General features: G+C 39.1%; 1 protein-coding gene across 1 annotated transcript in view; it reads right to left on the bottom strand.

Moving 5' to 3' along the window:
• Positions 1-20,937, bottom strand: part of LOC126249181 (uncharacterized) — a 511,658-nt gene that overhangs the window by 199,251 nt on the left and 291,470 nt on the right. Inside the window, exon 4 of the mRNA XM_049950836.1 lies at positions 7,242-8,598. Within this exon, the coding sequence (XP_049806793.1) occupies positions 7,242-8,526 (1,285 nt within the window). The 5' untranslated portion in view covers positions 8,527-8,598. The remainder of the gene's footprint in view (positions 1-7,241; positions 8,599-20,937) is intronic.

Genomic DNA, 20,937 nt, shown 5'->3' with positions numbered 1-20,937 from the left:
AAGACTGAAAGAGTGTAAGAAACAGTGCACTGCAGAGATTATTAGAAAGTGTTTTGGAGAACTTGGACTGTATGAAGAAGCCCTACTACTGTTGTTGGGAAGTAAGTATCATACTGGCAACAACTTTTCCAGTAAACAGAACAGTGATACCAGGAGCTTGCACAGTATGTTAGAATACATGATTCAAGAGGGCTCTTGGTTCTTGAATGTGGATGAACCCATTAGACTTGACTGACAAGATGACTGTGTTATTTCTGTCAAGCGTATACAAGTCACACATTATTACTCCCTGCTGTTTTGGAATAAGGCAGTTCATCAACAAGTAATCCCGTATCAACCTGTACATCAACATGGACTGTAAATTCTTTATCTGCCATTAACACCATAAACGCAGAGCAGCACTTGTGAGCAGTTGGTTTCACTGTCTGCACAGTGCTAGAATGACTGAATTTCTGAACAGAGATGTCCCAATGAGACTGCATCAAATGATGTGTAACAATGGTTAAAGCACTAGAATCTTACTCAGAAAGAGTGGACCATAGGAAATTCATTACAAGGCATGTTTTCTGAAGCACATGTCCATTTCCTTCCCATTCTTGCCTGGTTCAGTCCTGAATTGGTGACAAAGCAAGGCTCTCTATGTACGATTAGCACAGCATTACAAATGTGAGGCACGAATATGTAAATCCCAAAGCAAATGATTCGCATTCATATAATCTAGGACAACAACTTGTCCATGAAATTCTGCAAAAAAATGTAACTCGCCCTAAAATGTTCCTCTAACATGATAATATATGCCCAGACAACAACCAAATGAGAAAAATATTAACAGATTCTATGGGATGCTTTCCCAAACCCCCAGACTCTGCTAATCTTGTGTCCTTACACTTCCATCTGTCCCATTTCTTAACAATCAATAACCCATTACAACTTTCTGAATGGTAGAAATTATCTTAAGACTTTTGCTGACAGATCACCTGGCGATGAATACCACCTCCAAAAATTGCCACAAAAGGAACAGATGGCATAGTGAACACCAGACACCATGCAGGCATCAATATGGGACCTGGTCAGCTTGTTACAGAAATTGTTTTGAATATGTAAAATTACTTCAACTGTGCTGTAATATTTTGCTTTATATCCACAGTTGTTCTCCACCTAATATACTGGGACATCAATAAAAGTCTAGTACATCTGGGGCAGCAGTGTAAGATCATTTTTCAATGATACAACACAACTGACAAGAATTCTACAAAAGACATTGTGATCTTATACAAACAGAATTGGAATTTTGTATGAAACTCCAGAAAATTAACAAGAAAAGAATTACTAAATGAAAAATTTAACATGAATCTCACTCTCCTTCTTTCACTTGAGCTTTTGTCCCGCAGTTTGCGAAGGGTCGGAACTGTTACAATCGGATTTGGCATGGTTAATTCAAAGGGGTGGCCGGATGCCCTTCCTGCTGCCAACCCGTACTCCTCAGGATGGAATCAGTGTATCCCAGCTGTCTGTGTCTAGCGTAAATCGTGAAAGAGTGCGAATGTGTTTCAGATGTCTGTGAGGCATGTAACTGAGGCGGGAAGTGGGGACCAGCCCGGTATTCACCTGGGGGATGTGGAAAACCACCTAAAAACCACATCCAGGCTGGCCAGAACACTGGCCCTCGTCGTTAATCCGCCACACGGATTTGATCCGGGGCCGGCACGCCTACCCAAGTCCAGGAAGCAGCGCATTAACGCTCTCGGCTAACCTAGCGGGTAACATGAATCTCACTCATCTTTCAAAAATTTCTGACACTCTCTTAGAACAGATATGAAAAAACTTGTTACATGGGTCAATTCAAGTGAAGTGATCCAACAAAAATGAAGTTGGCTGCTTGGCCATTTTTAAATATTTTGGTTTTTTATGTGTGATTACCGTGTAATTGAGAAGTTCAAAACAGTATTCAAAAAAATTTTTACTTTGCACACTTACCCACTTACTGAATGGTGGCCATTTTTATTTGTAAGTGCACAACATTTTTTCAATTTGGAGACAGTAGAATTTATCTGAATATCTGCGCTGGGTTAGGGCATAACATTGCAACTGACATGACTGTTTTTAGGAAAGTCTCCTCTACAGCATTGTTTATTACCCACAATACCCTACATTCAAAAGTAACCAGTCAAAATTACCTCCAAAGTTTGGTATTGAAAATTTGGAAAATCCACTTTTTAGAGCCAAAAACAACAACCAAGGAATGGTTTGTCAGAGTATATTTTTTATCTCTAGTTAGATATCATACACTGCTAGCCTTATGACACGCAAGAACACTGGCAAATGTTTCCTTAGGTTTTTTAAGTTTGGGGCTAGTTATTTCTGGTGGGACTGAATATAACATTTGATTTTTGTACACCTATATGATAGCAAAGTAATGTAAAAACTTCAACATTGATATCTGACTGTGAACAAAGATACGAATTTTTGAAAACGAGGAAATAATTCACATTATACTACAATTGGTGTTATTACTGTTGCCTAACTCGTATGTGATACTGACTAGTAATCAATTATTATTAAAGTTAAGGTCCTAAATTATATGCAAAAGTTCGAAAAATTACTGAGCTAAACATTTTTATTTTTGTGACAAATTTAAAATAAATATTTTCAATTAATACATTTTCGAGACATGGTGCTTCTAAATTCTGGTGGTGATTAATTCTTCGGACAGCTTTTGTGACATAGAATAAGACCTCCCAGTTGCTGTGGTTAGTTCAAGCACTGAAAACTTCCTTAATATATTTTTCATTGGTATCCAAACTTGGTCAACAGTAGATTTCTTGAATGACATTCTTGGATCAGGAGGGTGGCAAAAATGCACAAAAACATTACCATTTTCCATATTTATTCTTTCAACCTGTGCAAGCCACCACTGTCCATCATACACACATGCTACCATGTCATTCAGTGTTTAAGATAGATAAAATTTTACTGACGCAATGAGCCTCGTAAAATTCGGTTTCTGATGTTACATAGCATCAAACTAAGTTTTTCCTGCAATGCCAAGGAATTTGTGGAATTACTTTGTTTCTTTTATTAATACACTGTTTTCAAATTGGGTTTAAAGTGTTTTTTGATATGAAGCGCTACCTCTTCCTTCTTGATGAGTAAATAAGTGATGCCTTTAATATTAACCTTGCAAAAGGCATACATTTCCTCTATTGTAAGAATTTGGTCTGTTGTAAGAATTTGGTCTGTTGTCGTTCTCAGCAGGCTGGCTTTCCTCACTTCACATTTTGTTGTACCTGCTACTCCATCGCTTGCATTTTTACAATGGCAAGAGGCAAAAAAAAAAGTGCCATTCAGCCTCCAATCCGCAGTCTACTTTGTGGTTGCAAAGCTTTGAAAAATTCTTTTTGTACTTGTATTGACTATCACTTCCATCTGAAAAGTATACGAGCTTCTCAACCTAGAGCAACTTTATTTTTCTTTTATGTAATTTTTTTACATACTTTTGAAATACATGGACAAACAAAGTGTTGTGCTTCAACTCTTCACTTAGAATGCAATTGAAGAACTGCAAACTTTGTCTTTCTCATTTTCGAAGTACAGAACAAATGGACGCACTGTGTGCGTAGTCATTGACCCACTGTTACCCTTGTATTTCATTCTGAACCACAAATGTAAAGTTTTCTGCAAAATCAGCTACGACTATGGATTTAGTTTCATAAAGTTTTGCTTTTTTGTCCTTAAAAAAATTTACTTTGGATAGTGGTGATTTCTGAGATTTTATAAGTTATCAATTAAAGATTCGAAGTTATCTTCCTGACATTTAACCACTGTTATTGTTTCAGCCCTGTTGGTTGTGACCCACTGTTTGAAGGTAACACTGTTGGTCATTTCCTCCTCAGATTCATTAAACAAATCAAGGGAAGTTCCTTTACCATGGCATTTATCAGGCAAACTTGTCATGCAGTCATAACTGTTAGTGTCACAGACCATTAAATCTAGTATCTCTTTGTAGTTAACATCGCTGAGTCTTGCACTCGCAGTCATCAGTTTCACATTCAAATAATATACACAAACCCATACTCAGTGTTTTCCTGAGGTGCTGGCCAAAATACGCAACTTAGGATGACAGTCACAAAATTTTGACCTTCAAATTTTGCATTCATGATGAGCATTTTTGAAAGCTACATAACATTCATTTAAATTTGACAGTACTGGTCATTTCTGCTTTGTTACTTTGGCTCCATTTATAGCAGTCTTTTGTTACCTTTGCTATCTGGTCACATTCTACTGTTTTTATCACCTTCAAAAAAGTGCTGGATCTTTTCAATTGTTTCTTCACTTACACCTACTCCTTCCTTCTCTCCTAAAACTGGTAGAATGCCTTGCCCTTTCACTAATTTTCGGCTTAGCCAAACCAAATGATCAGAAATGATGAACTTGTGAACTATTTTTTTCTGTTGGCCACAAGTCAGTGAGCAAAATTAAAATTTTAACTTTTTCCTCTTTAGGTGTCACTGAGCACTTACATTTTAATTTCTCAATTAGGCTCAAATATTCAGTGTCAGATGATTCTGGAGGTAGGTTTCCTTCTTTTTTAGAAACACTGTTGGTATATGCATTATTAAAGCATGATTCTAAGTCTTTTCTAATTTTGTCTGAAATTCATTGTACCTTGCTTTCAACAGCTGCTTTTGTTTTTCCACTACTCAATTTTCTTATTTTTCAAAGCAGGAGACCTCTAAATTAGAGCAAGCAAAATCAAATTTGCTTTCTAATTAGGAATATAAATGTCACTAACAAGGTTACATGATTCTGGTCCTGTATTCATGATAAATACTCTTGGGTAACAATTTGGGCACAGGGAATTTCCAGGAATCACATTAAGTTTCACTTGGGAACCTGTTTTACTAGCACTAAACAAGTACAAATGATCAAGTTTTATTTCCCTCAAACCTTTAATAACTGGCTTTTTATGAACTTTGGATAGATCGGAGCATTTTTTCCAAAAATGTGACTGTAATTGAGAATATATTTTTTCTCATGATACTCACAAACTGATGATACAGATGAACCAACTCATAATTTAAACAAAGTTTGCCTATCTTCACCAAAGTCATTAACATTTCTTAATTTTTTTGAAACTGAACCATAAACTGTTATGTGACACACGACTTACTATATGTCCAACAGAGCACTGTTCATCCATTTTATTGAATTCGAATTAGTCTTTCAAATTTATGTATTATTATATTTTTATGTTATTTTAGTTAATTACAAATTACACTCATGACAAAAGCACATAAAATATTACACACTCTTAATGAAGAATGTACATCCACTCTAACAGTCATTTCTGAACAGACTGACTACAACAATGCCACACCCAGCAAATGTAGTGGAGGTACACAGTTTATGTACAGACTTGTCACTGACTACTGGGCTCCTTTGTAGAATTGTAACTCTCTCCACTGAGCTCCTGTACACACTTGTCTTGAGGGCTAAACTCATGCACAAAACTGTAGCCTTCTCAACAATAAAAAAATTTCTCATGTTTATTATTTCTCTTTTGTCATTCTGAACTTGTAATAACGTGCTACTCAGTTGAGAATAAATCTAGATGTAAATGGGCTATTTTTTTTTTAACATAGACTCAAAGCAAGAGTTCCTATTGTTTAATATTTTATTACTAAAATAAATAATACTAACTAAATGTAGGAGGACAGTGCTAACAAAACACAAGTTACAACTAAATTTTACTACAATGAAACAACAAACCATGTAAATAGGCAACAAACATAAGATCAATTGTAGTGTAATGGGAATTATTTCATCATTTTCAAAAATTGATAGCTTTGCTCACAGTCAAACATCAATGTTGAAATTTTTACAGTTCTTTGCTATCATGTAGGTGTACAATATGTACAAAAATAAAATTTTTATAATCAGTCCCTTCAGAGGTAATTATCCCTAAACTTTACAAAAAAATAAAGATTTTTTAAATTTCAAAAATTAATAAAAATATCCAGGAAATATTTGTTGGTGTTCTTGCTCTATATAAGGATACTAATTTATGATATTTAACTAGAGATAAAAAGGTAGGCTACTCTGATAAATCACTCCTTGGTTGTTATTTTAGCATCTGAAATGTGGATTTTCTAAATTTTCAGTACCAAACTTAGGAGGTAATTTCGTCTGGTTATTTCTGAATTTAGAGTAATTTGGGTAATAAACAACGTTGCAATGTTAGGACTTAACCCATTGCAGAGATATTCAAATTAATGCTAATGTCTCCAAATTGAAGAACCATCGTGCACTTACAAATAGAAATGGCCGCCATTCAGTAATGGTGCAAGTTAATTTTTTTAAACTGTTTTGAACATATCAATTACAGGTAATTACATGTAAAAAAATCACAATATTTAAAAATGGTCAAGCAACCCTTACTGGATCACTTCATATGGGTTGACCCACATGGAATATTTCATTACTATGGCCATGAAAGAAGTACAGATATCTGCCAATTTTTAAGTGGCATGCTTATCACTACCTCTCTAAAACAGTGATGCATTGTCACATCTGCTTACAATAAATTCAACTTTCAAAATAAACCAGATCACACAAAGAAACATTCTATTCCAGAAAATGTAAAATAATAGACTATGGCCATTGGTGAGGACACAGCCTTAAAAACACACTTGGAACTAACTCATGTTTACTCTACATATCTGTGCAGATGCTTTTAAACATCTTTTTTTCTGCTACATATGTGGAGTCAATCCAAACAACACTACTGACTGAAGTGCTACCTGTGATGCCAAAATGTCAGCGGATATGTACTTTTGTCCTCACTACAATAAACAAGCCTCACATTAAGTACAGATCAATATTCATTTCTAGGAATAACAGCTAAACACTAAGAATATTCAGTATCTCTATCAGCAACAAATTACAGTTTCCACGTGATAAGACGGGATATACTTCTTAGCACAAGCTTACTTGTTTGCTGCTGGAAACACTGACTCTTTTCAGTGGTTTCTTATCACTGCCAATAAAATTCCTTGAACCGTATATCACACCAGACTACCTTGTGGCCAAGTTAACTCCACACATCTTAAAAAGCATTTTGTCTGCAATAATAAACAAAGTGACTTTTCCACTGACACTTGAGCATTACATGTAACGACCCCTGAGTATTCTTTGTCCGGACTGACTCCATACTGAGAATTCTAAGCGAAGCCAAGTCTTACCTGAACCTTTATATTTCTTTTTGCTGTGACCAGTGGATGATGAATCTGGTGCCTTACGCTTTACACTACTGTCTTTGACACTAGTTACTGTAGTATCTGGTACCTTCCTTTCTTGATGTGAAGAACTATCCCTTGTGCCTGCCACCTCTTCCACATCACTTGCACCTTCAGCTGTCGTAAGAGGCCTAACTTTCCCTACAGTACCCTTATTTCCCATTTCTGACAGTTCTTCCACATCACTACTTTCTTGTTCACTTTCACTATCATCTCCTTCCATTGTTTTGTCAGTAATTCCCTGCGAGTGGTGTACACGACTTGACTGATTTTGATGACTTTGTTGCTGAATCATTTGCATGTGGGATGGTAGCGCACTGTTCAAATGTCCATGATTCATATTTGGATTACCACTTGGTATATTAGTTAACTGACTGTGATTTAGCTGCATGTGGCTCATCTGGGATGAACTTACAGTCAGCTGGTTGATTTGTTTGCTCATCTGGTTCTGCCCATATGGAGCTTGATTTTGGTTTGCCTGATCCTGACAACCCATATGTCCCGGATGAGTCTGCTCTTGCTGGCTGCTAAGCTGCTGACTAGAGCTAACCTGATGCTGACTAAGGGGCTGGTGGCTTTGCATTTGTTGCATCTGATTAGACACTTGTTGTGGCAGATTCATCTGCATGTGATTTTGTTCATGCTGGACCAGCTGATGATTCTGTGTAAGCTGTGCATTCAGAGATTGGTTAAGGCTTTGGTTTTGCTTGATGCTATCTTGCAAATGACCCATACTCGACTGATGCTGTTGGTTCACTGGGTTCGGCATCATGTGACTGTGTTGATTATGGCTGATTTGTTGTTGGTTCACATGTTGCTCACTCTGTGTCATTTGATTCTGCCCCTGTGATAACTGTTGTTGCATTAGAGTTTGCTGGTTTTGGTTTAACTGCTGAAAACTGTGGGTTTGCAGGTGCTGATTCAGTTGTGAATGCTGAGTGTGCTGCTGATGGAAGCGGTTTTGTTGCTGGATATGTTGCTGAGGCATATGGAACTGAGGTTGACGCTGCAGGAGTTGTTGATCTCGTAGCATTCCTTCAGGTGGGGGCTTTAAAAATATTTGGAGGTCTTCGCTGACATTGATGCCCTCTGCCAAAGCCTCCTCACTCCCATTGGCTTCCCTCTTCGCGAGGCTGACGGATGGTACCGGGATGTGCCCATCCTTTGCACATCCTCGTGGTACCACCCTTTCAATCGTAACATCGCCGATGCGTGTGACAAATGGGTCCATTGCACATGTATGACAGCTCTCAGGCGAACCTGAGGTTCTGCCTTACTTATCGCGTTCCACACCACACATGACCTGCAAAAGAACCAAATTATAATCAAAAATATGAAACAACACAGTACCTTAAAATGCCTAAGATAAGGCTATGATGTCTACATAGTAATGTCCATATCTTTTTTGCTCATTTAACAACAAGTAATAGTCCCAACTCTCCAGAATAGTGGAATGTATTAACATAAATCTCAAAATATTAATTTTTAAATGCACTTTAGATTTCAAAGCCTATGAAGAGTGGCACCTTTATTTACATGTACAGAAATGTAAAACTGCCCACTTCAGGAAATACAGAGAGTAGTTTCATATGAGCAGACAATAAATGAGTCACAACTGGAATCAGTCAACTCACACAAACATCTGGTTGTAACAGTTTGTAAGGACATAAAATCGAATGATCACATATGCTCAGTGGTAGGTAAAGCAAGTGACGGACTTCACTGATAGGATATTGGGAAAACGTTGTCAGTCTAAAAAGGTGCAAATCGCTTGTGCATGGAATATTGCCCAAATTTATGGGCCCCATGCCAAATAGGGCTAATATGGAATATTGAGCATATACAGAGGCGTGCAGCACAAATGGCCACAGGTTTGTTTGACTCGATGAATGGAGTCTCAGAAATACTGAAAAATATGAAGTGGAAGACTCATCAAGATTAACATCAATTATCCCATGAAAGCCTACTTACAAAGGTTCAAGGACTGGTATTAATCATTTAACGCCTATACCAGTTATAAGACAGAGAGAGAGAGAGAGAGAGAGAGAGAGAGAGAGAGAGAGAGAGAGAGAGAGAGAGCATGTCATCATTACGAGACGAAACAAATATTTTAAGCTGTTCCGCCTAATCAAAGTTTTGATCCCTCCCATCTTTTATTCTTGATTTTTTAACTTCGTTCTGACAAGGGAACCTCCCCATCGCACCCCCCTCAGATTTATTTATAAGTTGGCACAGTGGATAGGCCTTGATAAACTGAACACAGATCAATTGAGAAAACAGGAAGAAGTTGTGTGGAACTGTGAAAAAATAAGCAAAATATACAAACTGAGTAGTTCAAGGGAGGATAGGCGACATTAAGGACAATGGGAATGCAGGAGAGCCGTGGTCTCGTGGTAAAGTGAGCAGCTGCGGAACGAGATGTCCTTGGTTCAAGTCTTCCCTCGACTGAAAATTTTACTTTCTTTATTTTTGCATAGTTATTATCTGTCCGTTCATTGACATCTCTGTTCACTATAATAAGTTTAGTGTCTGTGTTTTGCGACCGCGACCGCACCGTAGACGAAAGGACGTGCCTCTCCAATGGGAACAGAAAACATTTGATCGCAAGGTCATAGCTCAACCGATTCCTCCACAGGAAAAAACATCTGATATATTCTATACGACACTGGTGACTGCATGTGTGTGTCACGTGACAGGAATATGTTGTCAACCCAAGTAACTTGTACACTTGGCAAATGGGTAAAATGATTCTTCTGCCTTGCCCGATTTTGTTTGTGGATGTGATAATTGCTCCCAAAAAGTGATGAAAACATAAGAGTTTGTCACATAAACTGAAAATAAAAAATTAAACTTTTCACTCGAAGGAAGATTTGAACCAAGGACCTTTCGTTCCGCAGCTGCTCAAGTTACCACGAGACCACAGCGCTCCTGCGATCCCAATGTCCTTAATGTTGCCTATCTTCCCTTGAACTACTCAGTTTGTATATTTTGCTTATTTTTTCACAGTTCCACACAACTTCTTCCTGTTTTCTCAATTGATCTGTGTTCAGGTTTTCAAGGCCTATCCACTGTGCCAACTTATAACTAAATCTGAGGGGGGTGCGATGGGGAGGTTCCCTTGTGAGTGAAATGGCATACAAACACGTCTTTATTGAAACCAACTACTGTGACCATACTTATGTTAAATTTTCTTCAGTTTCTAGACTGTAATGAAATGAAATAATAAAATCATAGTTATGATGGATTTACAACAGTGCATATATAACACAGAAAAACTAGTGAGTCAACCGCTCATCGCATAATAATTATGGAAAAACATTTTTATAGTTGAATGTTCTTCTTTCAAAACGGAGGTGTAGTGACATGTACTCGACTATGTTACGCAAAACTAATTCTATATTTCTTGAGAAGATTAATAATATTTAAGAATTTATAAGTTAAAATCATAACAATCCACAGAGTAATTGCTTTAACTTAAACAGCGTCGGTCCCGTACCCGGAGCCAAAAGTATGATGGAAAATATGAACTTTATTTTGTAGCACCTAGTCTCGTTTCGAACATCCACTCGTTATCGTTATTTCCGCGTACAACGGATTTACCAAGACTGTCCCGGAAGTACCATACCTGATCTATGGCGGTTGTTTTAAACAATTGACTACGATAATAAGTACCAACCTTATAAAGCTTAAGTTTTAACTTTGACGATGTTACTTTTTTTTCCCTTTTATGTCGGGCAGCCGTTAAAAGTGAACGCTCTCAGCGGATTTGTTAACATGGATAAAACTGACCATTTGTGTGTGATACATTTGAAAGGTCTTAGCCCAACAAATGTTAATGCTGAGCTAGATTACATTCTGGGAGAGTCTGCTCCCTCGCTTACAACAGTAAAATATTGGGTGGCAGAGTTTAAGCGACGCCGTACGAGGTGCCAAGATGAACAGCGCAAAAAAATTGTGTTTGTTCAAGGCAGAATCCTTTTTCCAAAACATATTTATTTGAAAGCAAGCAGGGGCAAAAAGTGAGCTTTAACCTCAAGCGAATATGAGCTACAGTGCTAAGTACCCCCTGCTAAGCACTTCACACTCGTTTGAACAATATTTATGCGGATGTAAAACTGTGTGTACTATCTTGCAATCCCACATCTACATCTACGTGACTACTCTGCAATTCACATTTAAGTGCTTGGCAGAGAGTTCATCGAACCACAATCATACTATCTCTCTACTATTCCACTCCTGAACAGAGCGCGGGAAAAACGAACACCTAAACCTTTCTGTTCGAGCTCTGATTTCTCTTATTTTATTTTGGAAACAACGTTCAAACTCGACGCACCGCGTTCCACATACGACGCGTCTCAGGGTCCAGAACCTGAAAATATCTTTAAGCACACTATTCATAACAATTGTGAAATCTGGTAGAAAAATTAATTACAAACAATAAATAAGATTAAAAATATTAAAGAATTAAGTAACTGGCTAGAATACAATATTTTCAAAGACGTTCAACTGTGCCCTAACACTGAAAAGATTATCTAAATCTGTCAAAACTCCGTGTCAGTGGACGCGTTCTTACGCTTCACGGGAAAATATGCATAAGATCTAGCAAACATGACTAGGGACTGATGTCATACACGTGTATACATGTGCATGACGTTCAATCCGAGTAGATGCCACTCCAGACTAGAACAGAACTGCTCATACAGTGCACTGACAAAGGGACCTTATAGACTGACCCTGTTCAATATTTTTCAACTGTCTACGTTTTCAGCTTCTGTGCCCGGACATCGACTTGCTAAAGTAGTACAACGTACTTTTCAGAAACAGCCAATGAAAAGCAGACTTAGAAGGTCTCCAAGCGCAGTTAAGAATTTAAAAAGTGCAGAATTTTAACAGAGCTGTACGTAGTTGCGTGCACTGCATTCCAGTCTTTTGTGATGCTGATGGTTAGATTCTCGTTAGACGCAACTTTTCTTACGTTTATTTCAGTTCTACAATGCATGCAGCTCGTGGTCTAGTGGTTTGAGTCGTCATCTCTAGCTCGCGTTTTTAGTGTTTTTAATATTATGTTTGTATTTATTCGTAATCTCCAGAAATAAAGCAATTATTTTGTCTTTGATGTTTCGCTTGTTTGTACCAAACTTAAATTTATTAAGAGTAATAGAACTGTCGCGCAATTAGAAATAAAGAAAAATTACAAAATTTGATCAATATTTGTTAATTTACGTTTCTAATCAATAATAAATGAAGAATTCAAACGAAATCCACAAAAAGTGAAAGTTGCATGTTGCTTGATTCTAACCATTTATCTCGCGATCACAAGCCTGGAACGACCCGCACGCAGCTACGAATAGCTTGAAATTTTTTTCCACTTAAAAGCTTTCGGAAATGTTCGAATACTATTTCTTCGAGTGTTTTTTTTTTTTTTTCAACTGCATCGCACTGCTTTGGTAAACTGATGTGCGGGTACTGTCATTTCAATCCTTTAGGTATGGCGAGCATCTAAGGGGTCAGTCAGTCAGTAACACACCCTTGCGACACAATCAACACTGACGAAACCATACCGGTCATTTTATAATTTCTGTAAAAGAGAAACGTCTGTTACAAAAACTGAACGAATTATAATCATTTTTACCTTAACGGACGGCGGCCGGTCATTCTGACTAGTGACACAGTTTTTGCGTTCCATGTCTGTAAAGGCGTAACAATGGATTTCTATTATCTGCTTAGCTTACTTTATTTTATTCTTGTGATATCGTTCCCTCTGTATCTCCTTAATTTTTCTTTATTTAGTGGAAGAATGGACACACTTTAGTTGCTGTTCTCTGTCAATAAGCTGTTGTGCTCTGCAGAAGATAAGCACTCTTTCTCATTATTACTGTGCGGCAGTGTTTCCTTTCAGATGAAAAATTATTGAATTACGTGAACAGTTTGCCACAAGAAGATATACTGAAGGAGAAGATATTTTTGAATCTGATGAGATGGACGATGAAGATGACAAAGAGTATGAAGATGACAAAGAGTATGAAGATGACAAAGAGTATGAAGATGACACGTAATATTAGCCCCACGAAACAGAACATCAGAGTCGTAGATGAAAATTCAGAACTTGTACAACAACACATGAATAACCCAGTGCTTACACATTCGATTCCAGTGGCACCACAAATTTCTACTCGCAGCCGAGAAAAAAAAAACGGAAAAAATCTCTCCGTCTCAGCAGCTGGACGTTGGAAGTGCAGACACTGCAGCCAACGGAACAGTGTGGACTCGAATTGCGCCAGGACACGCATTTGAAAGATTAGGGCGTCACAACGTGATGGTAGAAACTGCTGAGCCTACGTGGAACGCCAAGAAACTTATAGTCGCAGTAGTTATTTGAGTGCATGACGAGTGCTGATAGACAGTAATAGTAATATTCTACAGAACGTAAAAAAAAACCTTAAAGAAATTAGGATGACATATGGATAATTGATATTGCCCAATTAGAAGCTGCCGTAGCTATAATCTATACATGTGGAATGCATGGAGGAAAGAATCTCCCCGCGAAACTTCTGTGGTTCAAGCGTGGGGGCCAGCATTTTTGTAGTTCATAGAAGTCACGCAATTTTTAATATTGGATGACAAGCGCACTCGTGCCGAGACTCCAAGACCGATGGCCTCTAAGCAGCTATGCCAGTATGGAATTCATTTGTAGCTAACTGTATCCCGAACTATAAACGAAGTGCATTTACAACCGTAGATGAGCAACTCTAACCATGCAAAGCTCGGTGCCGGTATGTACAATACATTAGTAATAAACCACACAAATTCAGTTTGAAGTTCTGGCTTGCAGCAGATGCCAGTAGTAAATATATGGTGAATGTATTTCCTTACTTGGGTACACAAAGTGAGAGACGCACTGACATACCTGTTGCAGAGCATGTGGTTACACGTCTCATGCAACCTTACACTTCGAAAGGAAGACGTGTAAAATGTGGCGATTTCTTCACAGCCAAACACCTTACAGAGTAGCTGAAGCAGGAAAACACAATCGTGGTGGGTACACTGAAGAAAACCCGAAGAGAAGTTCCTCCATCAGCGAAGTCTACTGCCGGATCTTTGTATGATACCATTATACAAATCTGGTGACCCGACAATTACTTCTTGTCTGGGGAAGACCAAGAAAAATGTTCCTCTATTGAGCACAATGCACCAGTCAGTTGCAGTGGACGAACAAACACAGGAGAAACTCGCTGAAACTCCATTAAATTTGGAGTTAATATTCTGGACCAGATGTGTCGTCTGTACACTGCCATGTTTGCCTGCCGCAGATGGTCTATGTACAGCAACGTCCCAGACCTTGCTGGAATCACCGTCTGGATCCTTTGTAGAGACACAACGGTAGAAAAGTTAGCCGGCGAACGTTTCTTTTCAAATTAGCAGAAACTGTCTGTACAGTCAAGGAAAGAATCTATTCATTCATTCATTGCGACCACTGAAATATGTAAGGTAATCGGTATGGAAGACCTGCCAGATAGGAGGATGCAAAAGTTCGGACTAAACTGAAAATCTCTGGGTGCAGTGCAAGCAATTCGTATGTGGACCATGTGCTGGAAGCGCTCAGTATGTATGTGCGAAGTGTTTTGGCGAAGATGGTGGCTTTGACTGAATACATGTCACAGAGAGAAAATGTTATTTTCCCGTTATTGCTACAACAGTGCTTGTCCATTTTACTTTATTTTTCGTACTAAATATGTGTTTATGACTTTTTTTGTGATTTGAATAAGTACAAGTCACACAGATAAAAAATATTATTGTATAATTATGTATTTATTTGCATTTATGAGTTTAGTTAAAATTGATTTTGTATTTACAATGAGTTCTTTACTTCGATCATTTTATTTAATTAAATATACTTTCTATATAAATTTTCAAGCATAACGCATTTGTACAGTAAGCATAATGCACTACTGACCTACAAAGACGCCGTACTGAAGTAACTTAAGAAGTAAAACTGAAAACAAGGAAGTAAAACTTCACCGATCAAAATGAGCGGTAGCGGTACTTATACGTAGTACGCTAATGCCAGTCCTCCTGGTGTTAAAACGGGCGCATGTGCGTGTGTTGTCATACAATGAGGTGACAAAAGTCATGAGATACCTCGTAATATCACGTCGGGTCTCCTTTTGCCCGGCGAAGTGCAGCAACTCGACATCGCATGCAGAAATATTGCGCTACGCTGCATCTACAATCGTCCACAATTGCGAAAGTGTTGACGATTGTAGATGCAGCGTAGCGCAATATTTTGTGCACGAATTGACCTCTCGATCACGTCCCATATACTCGATGGGTTTCATGTCGGGCGACCTGGCTGGCCAGATCACTTACTCTAACTGTCCAGTGTGTTCTTCATACCGATCTGACATTTCGCATTGTCATCCACAAAAATGAAGCCCGTGAATGGCTGCAAATGGTCTCCAAGCAACCGAATACGACGATTTCCAGTCAATGATCGGTTCACTTGGACCATATGACCCAGTCCATTCCATGTAAACACAGCCCACACCATTATGGAGCCACCACCAGCTTGCACAGTGCCTTGTTGCCAACTTGAGTCCATAGCTTCGTGGGGCCTACACCACACTACAACCCTTCATCAGCTCTTACCAACTGAAATTGGGATCCATCTGCCCAGGCCACGGTTTCCCAATCGTCTAGGGTCCAACTGATACGGTCACAATCCCAGGAGAGGTGCTGCAGGCGATGTCGTACTGTTAACAATTGGCACTCCCGTCGGTCGTCTGCTGCCACAGCCCATTAACATCCAATTTCGCCGCTTTATCTTAACGTATACTCGCCATACGTTCCACATTATTTTTTGCGGCTATTTCACGCTGTGTTGCTCGTACGTTACCACTGACTACTCTGCGCAAACGCCGCTGTCATCGGTAGTTAAGTGCAAGCCTCGGCCAACGCTTTGTTCGTGGTGTGAGGTAATGCCTGAAATGTGCTATTCTAACGCATTGTTCGTGGTGAGAGGTAATGCCTGAAATGTGCTATTCTAACGCATTGTTCGTGGTGAGAGGTAATGCCTGAAATGTGCTATTCTAACGCATTGTTCGTGGTGAGAGGTAATGCTTGAAATGTGCTATTCTCCGAACACTTCTGACACTGTGGATCTAGGAATACTGAATTCCCTAACGGTTTCCGAAATTGAATGTCCCACGCGTCTAGTTCCAACTACCATACCGCGTTAAAAGTCTGTTAATTCCCGTCGTGCGGCCACAATCACGTCGGAAATCTATTCACATGAATCACCTAAGTACAAAAGACAGCTCCGCCAATACACTGCCCTTTTTGCCCTGTGTACGCGATACTACCGCCATCTGCATAAGTGCATATCGCTATCCCATGACTTATGACCTCGGCGTACAGTTAAAGTTTTGAACTGCACTTAATACAGTGGTCCCATGAGTAATGATTTTGCCTCTTTTCAAGGCAAAGCTTTGTGTGTACCGACGACCCAATCAAGTGTTTAACCCGCAGCGTGACGAAGGCTTAGTTCAGGCTGAAGGTGGTTCTGCAACGTTCTGGCGATGTTTCTCTTATGACGACTTGGGTCCATGCATTCAGTTTACAGTGAAATCGAAACAGCAAGTTTATCTCAACATTGTCTGTGAACGAGTGTTAGTCTTGTTTTCATGGAGAGCATGCTGTGGATCTAGCATTTCCTAAGATGGCAAAAGTCATGTGCGCAGGGCAAAAGGGAAACGTCGTTGATTTGACAAACACTCAGGTATATTATTGCACCTCGAGTGGTCCGCTAAATCACTCAAACTTATCCCCACACATAATGTCTGGGTCTATTTGGTACAGAGTCTGAAACGTGGCAGCTAGAGGCGGTATTAGCGTGATGTCTCCTAGGGCGGCCTATTTTTTGCCCAGTGCATTTACACACTTTGTAGGCGCAGCACTAAGGAAATAACAAGTTTCCGTGCGAGACGTTATTACATTTACGTGTTCCCTCCAATGAGCCCCAAACAGAAGGTCAAACATTGCAGACGTCTACGGACTCAGATTCGTATATTCAATAATGACGTCCCTAAATTGAGACTTGCTGGAAGGTTACGATAATACATTTATTTTTCAACATATACGCTTTCCCTACTGTAAACCAATATTTTCATGTTATGCCTCAAAACTCTGTTTCCGTTATGAAAACACTTTCGTACTTAGGTTACCATTCAATGTCAAACAGGGGCTTTTTCCTCACAAGATAACATTTTTGGTGACGGGCAGAAGCTCAGAGATGATTAACTCGTGAGGCACGGAAAATGGAAGTGGTAAATCTACTGTGGCAGTTTATTTCAAGACATTCAACCTCTGGAGTGAAGTATTTAGCTAATAATATTATTTCACCTCGATGTTTTCAACAAATATGAATTCTTCGAGAAACTGTTTTACTTGAGTCCATTATTCCTGCAATTTTACAAATTTACCTTTCATTATTGATAAGTTTCACTGTCCTGACTGTGGTTCATACTCCCAGCTAGGTTGGATACGCCCACATAAGGCACGCGATCTCCACACGATGTGCTTACTTCATCGATTTCTTAGCCACTGGTGCCCCCAATACTTATCTTCTCACATTAAACACCTATCATCATTCCACAACCGCAATACCAGATCGGATACGTCTAGCATCTTGGCTGTGCCTTTACATAACACAAAATCTTTCTCCGTGTCCTTCTCCATCTCAGCCATACGACTATGGAATGCGCTCCCCTGTGATCTGCGTCTTATCCAGAACCACTCAACATTCAAGAGCGAACTCAAGACTTACATACTAGGGACGGTATAGCCACCATTGTTGTGCCCCTCTCATCTCTTTCTTTCTCCTCTCCATCATAGCTTCAAATTTTACCATTCTATTTCTCTTCCTCTAACCTATCTACCTCTTCTATATCTCTTTCACCCCATTCTATCGCCTTATGTGTCTGCTTGATGAGAATAACTCACAAGCTGCAAGAATATAACGAGAAAATTCCCAACTAGCAATAGGACTGACATTCATAAAAGAAAAAATATGTTTACTTTCATATACATAGTCATTATTATTATTATTATTATTATTATTATTATTATTTATTCTTGACTGTTATACTTATTTTTTGATTGTTATAATTATCATTGTACTACGTTTATAATCTCTATTTTTTTTTCTTTAACATTAATACTGTATAACATGTTATATGTCCTTAATGTTCTGTAGAAACTGAAATTTGTTGAATCTGAGTATCCCTAGTTAGGTGTAAGAGAGGGCCTGAAGGCCCTAATCTTGCCAGGTAAAATAAATGCATAAATAAATAAACTGTGATGTGTAATATTTTTGGGTGACTGTTGTAATTTCATGAGCGCAAATACAGTCTTTTTCAGAAGTTTAAGTGTAGTATTTCAAGTTATTTTGAATTTTATAGGTATACTTGCGAACACGGCAATGCTTCGCAATTGCTAAATATGTCTACGACTTGAATGCACGTCCCAATCTCCTCCTCCTCCTCCACCCCCCACCAACTTTCTGGCGCTGAGCCTTGTTTATTGTTATTGCAAACGAAATTTTCACTGGGAACCGAAGTCGCCTTAAAAAAAAAATGGTTCAAATGGCTTTGAGCACTATGGGACTTAACTTCTGAGGTCATCAGTCCCCTAGAACTTAGAACTACTTAAACCTATCTAACCTAAGGACATCACACACGTCCATGCACGAGGCAGGATTCGAACCTGCGACCGCAGCGGTCGCGCTGTTCCAAACTGTAGCGCCTAGAACCGCTCGGCCACCCCGGCCGGCAAGTCGCCTAAAATGAATGGGTAAATTGGTCGTGATGGGGTATGAGAGACACTTCTCCAGCTGCTGGATCTGTGAGGATAGTTGCGTCAGTGACAGTATTTCGCGAAGTTTTAATCTACGAACGGGTAGAATTATAAAGTTTCGGACGATTCAGATTATGTAGTAGCATTTTAATAACAAGCCGATGAGCCATAAATATCAATTTCTTATATTCTGTTACAACCGATAAAACAAAACAGTACATTGGTATATTTTTGTTTAAAATTATTTATGAGGAAGGACATGGTTTAAATAACCCGATATCGTGATTGCGAGAAAGAAAACTAAACCGGAATATTTCACAGAATGGAATTTTTTTTTTTCGCAGTCAGTTTTAACAGAAAACCTGTACATTGTTGCTTAAATGGTTCAAATGGCTCTGAGCGCTATGGGACTCAACATCTGAGGTCATCAGTCCCCTACAACTACTTAAACCTAACTAACCTAAGAACATCATACATCCATGCCCGAGGCAGGATTCGAACCGAGCAGATCCAGACTGAAGCGCCTAGAACCGCTCGGCCACCACGGCTGGCCATTGTTGTTTAAAATATATAGCCTCTGTCCGTCTGAATAGTTACTACAGCATCGCTTAAAATGATGAAGTAAAAGGTCAAGAACTTTAAGAGATTTTCGGTAAAAACGTTAAACAATAACTTGTATTTGTATGACAATATAGATTACTATTTTTTAATATATACGTATTTATATATAATACATATTACAAAGATATGTGCCCTATGTCCGTACGAATATTTATTAGAGTACAGCATACAAGTTTGAAGTAAATCAGTCAAGAACTTTTCGAGGTTTTTGCTAGCGATGATTTTTTTATATAACACGGCAACGCTTCGCAATTGATAAATATGTCTACATCACGTCCTCTTCCCCGCCCTCCACACACTGTCCACTTCCTGCCGCCCCCCTTCCACCCCATTCGTTCTGACATATATGAGATCAACGCCAGAACGAATGGTGAGTAGGGGGGGGGGGGGGGGGCAGTCAGTGGACAGAGTGTGGAGGGCGGGGGATGAGGACGTGATGTAGACATATTTAGCAACTACGAAGCACTTCCGTGTTCGCAAGTATACGTATAAAACTCTAAATATCTTGAAATACTACACTTAACGGAGTGCCATGTGAAGAAATCGGAAGATATCCGACATATTCTGCCGTTCGAGTTTAACAGAGGGGTGACAGCAGCGAAGGCAGCCAGAAACATTTATGCCAGGTTTGGGGCGAATGCCAGTAGACAGAGCACGACAAGAAAACGGTTTTCTCGTTTTCAGGAGGATCCTTTTGACATTAGTGACTCTCCATGTTCAGGAAGACCTTAGGGGTTTCATGAAGATCGTTTAAACCCATTAATCCACAATGATCCACGTCAGTGTAATCGAGAACTGCCATCTGATGAACTGTGATCATTCCACCATCATGCGACATTTGCCTGCAGTGGGGAAGGTTCAAAACATTCGGGTGTATGGGTACCGCATGCTCTAAGCCAAAATCACAAAAATCAGCAGGTGGTCATATGTGCAACTTCCGCTCGCTCGTCATGAATTGGCTCGTGAACAACACCGACCATTCCAAGGCAGTATCGCTACTGGTGACGAGAAATTGTGTATTTATATTAACATAAGGAGATGGCAGCAATGGTTAAGCCCAAACAAAGTAACAACTCTCTGTAGAAAGACCTGCGCGCATCCAGGAAAAATGTTATTCATATGGTGGAACGGCGACGGTGTGGTGTACTACGAATTGCTTCCCAGAGGTGTA

Source organism: Schistocerca nitens, chromosome 3 (assembly GCF_023898315.1).
Source record: "Schistocerca nitens isolate TAMUIC-IGC-003100 chromosome 3, iqSchNite1.1, whole genome shotgun sequence".
Taxonomy (NCBI): domain Eukaryota; kingdom Metazoa; phylum Arthropoda; class Insecta; order Orthoptera; family Acrididae; genus Schistocerca; species Schistocerca nitens.
Note: the sequence above shows the minus strand (reverse complement) of the source record. Positions and strands in the feature narration are given on the sequence as shown.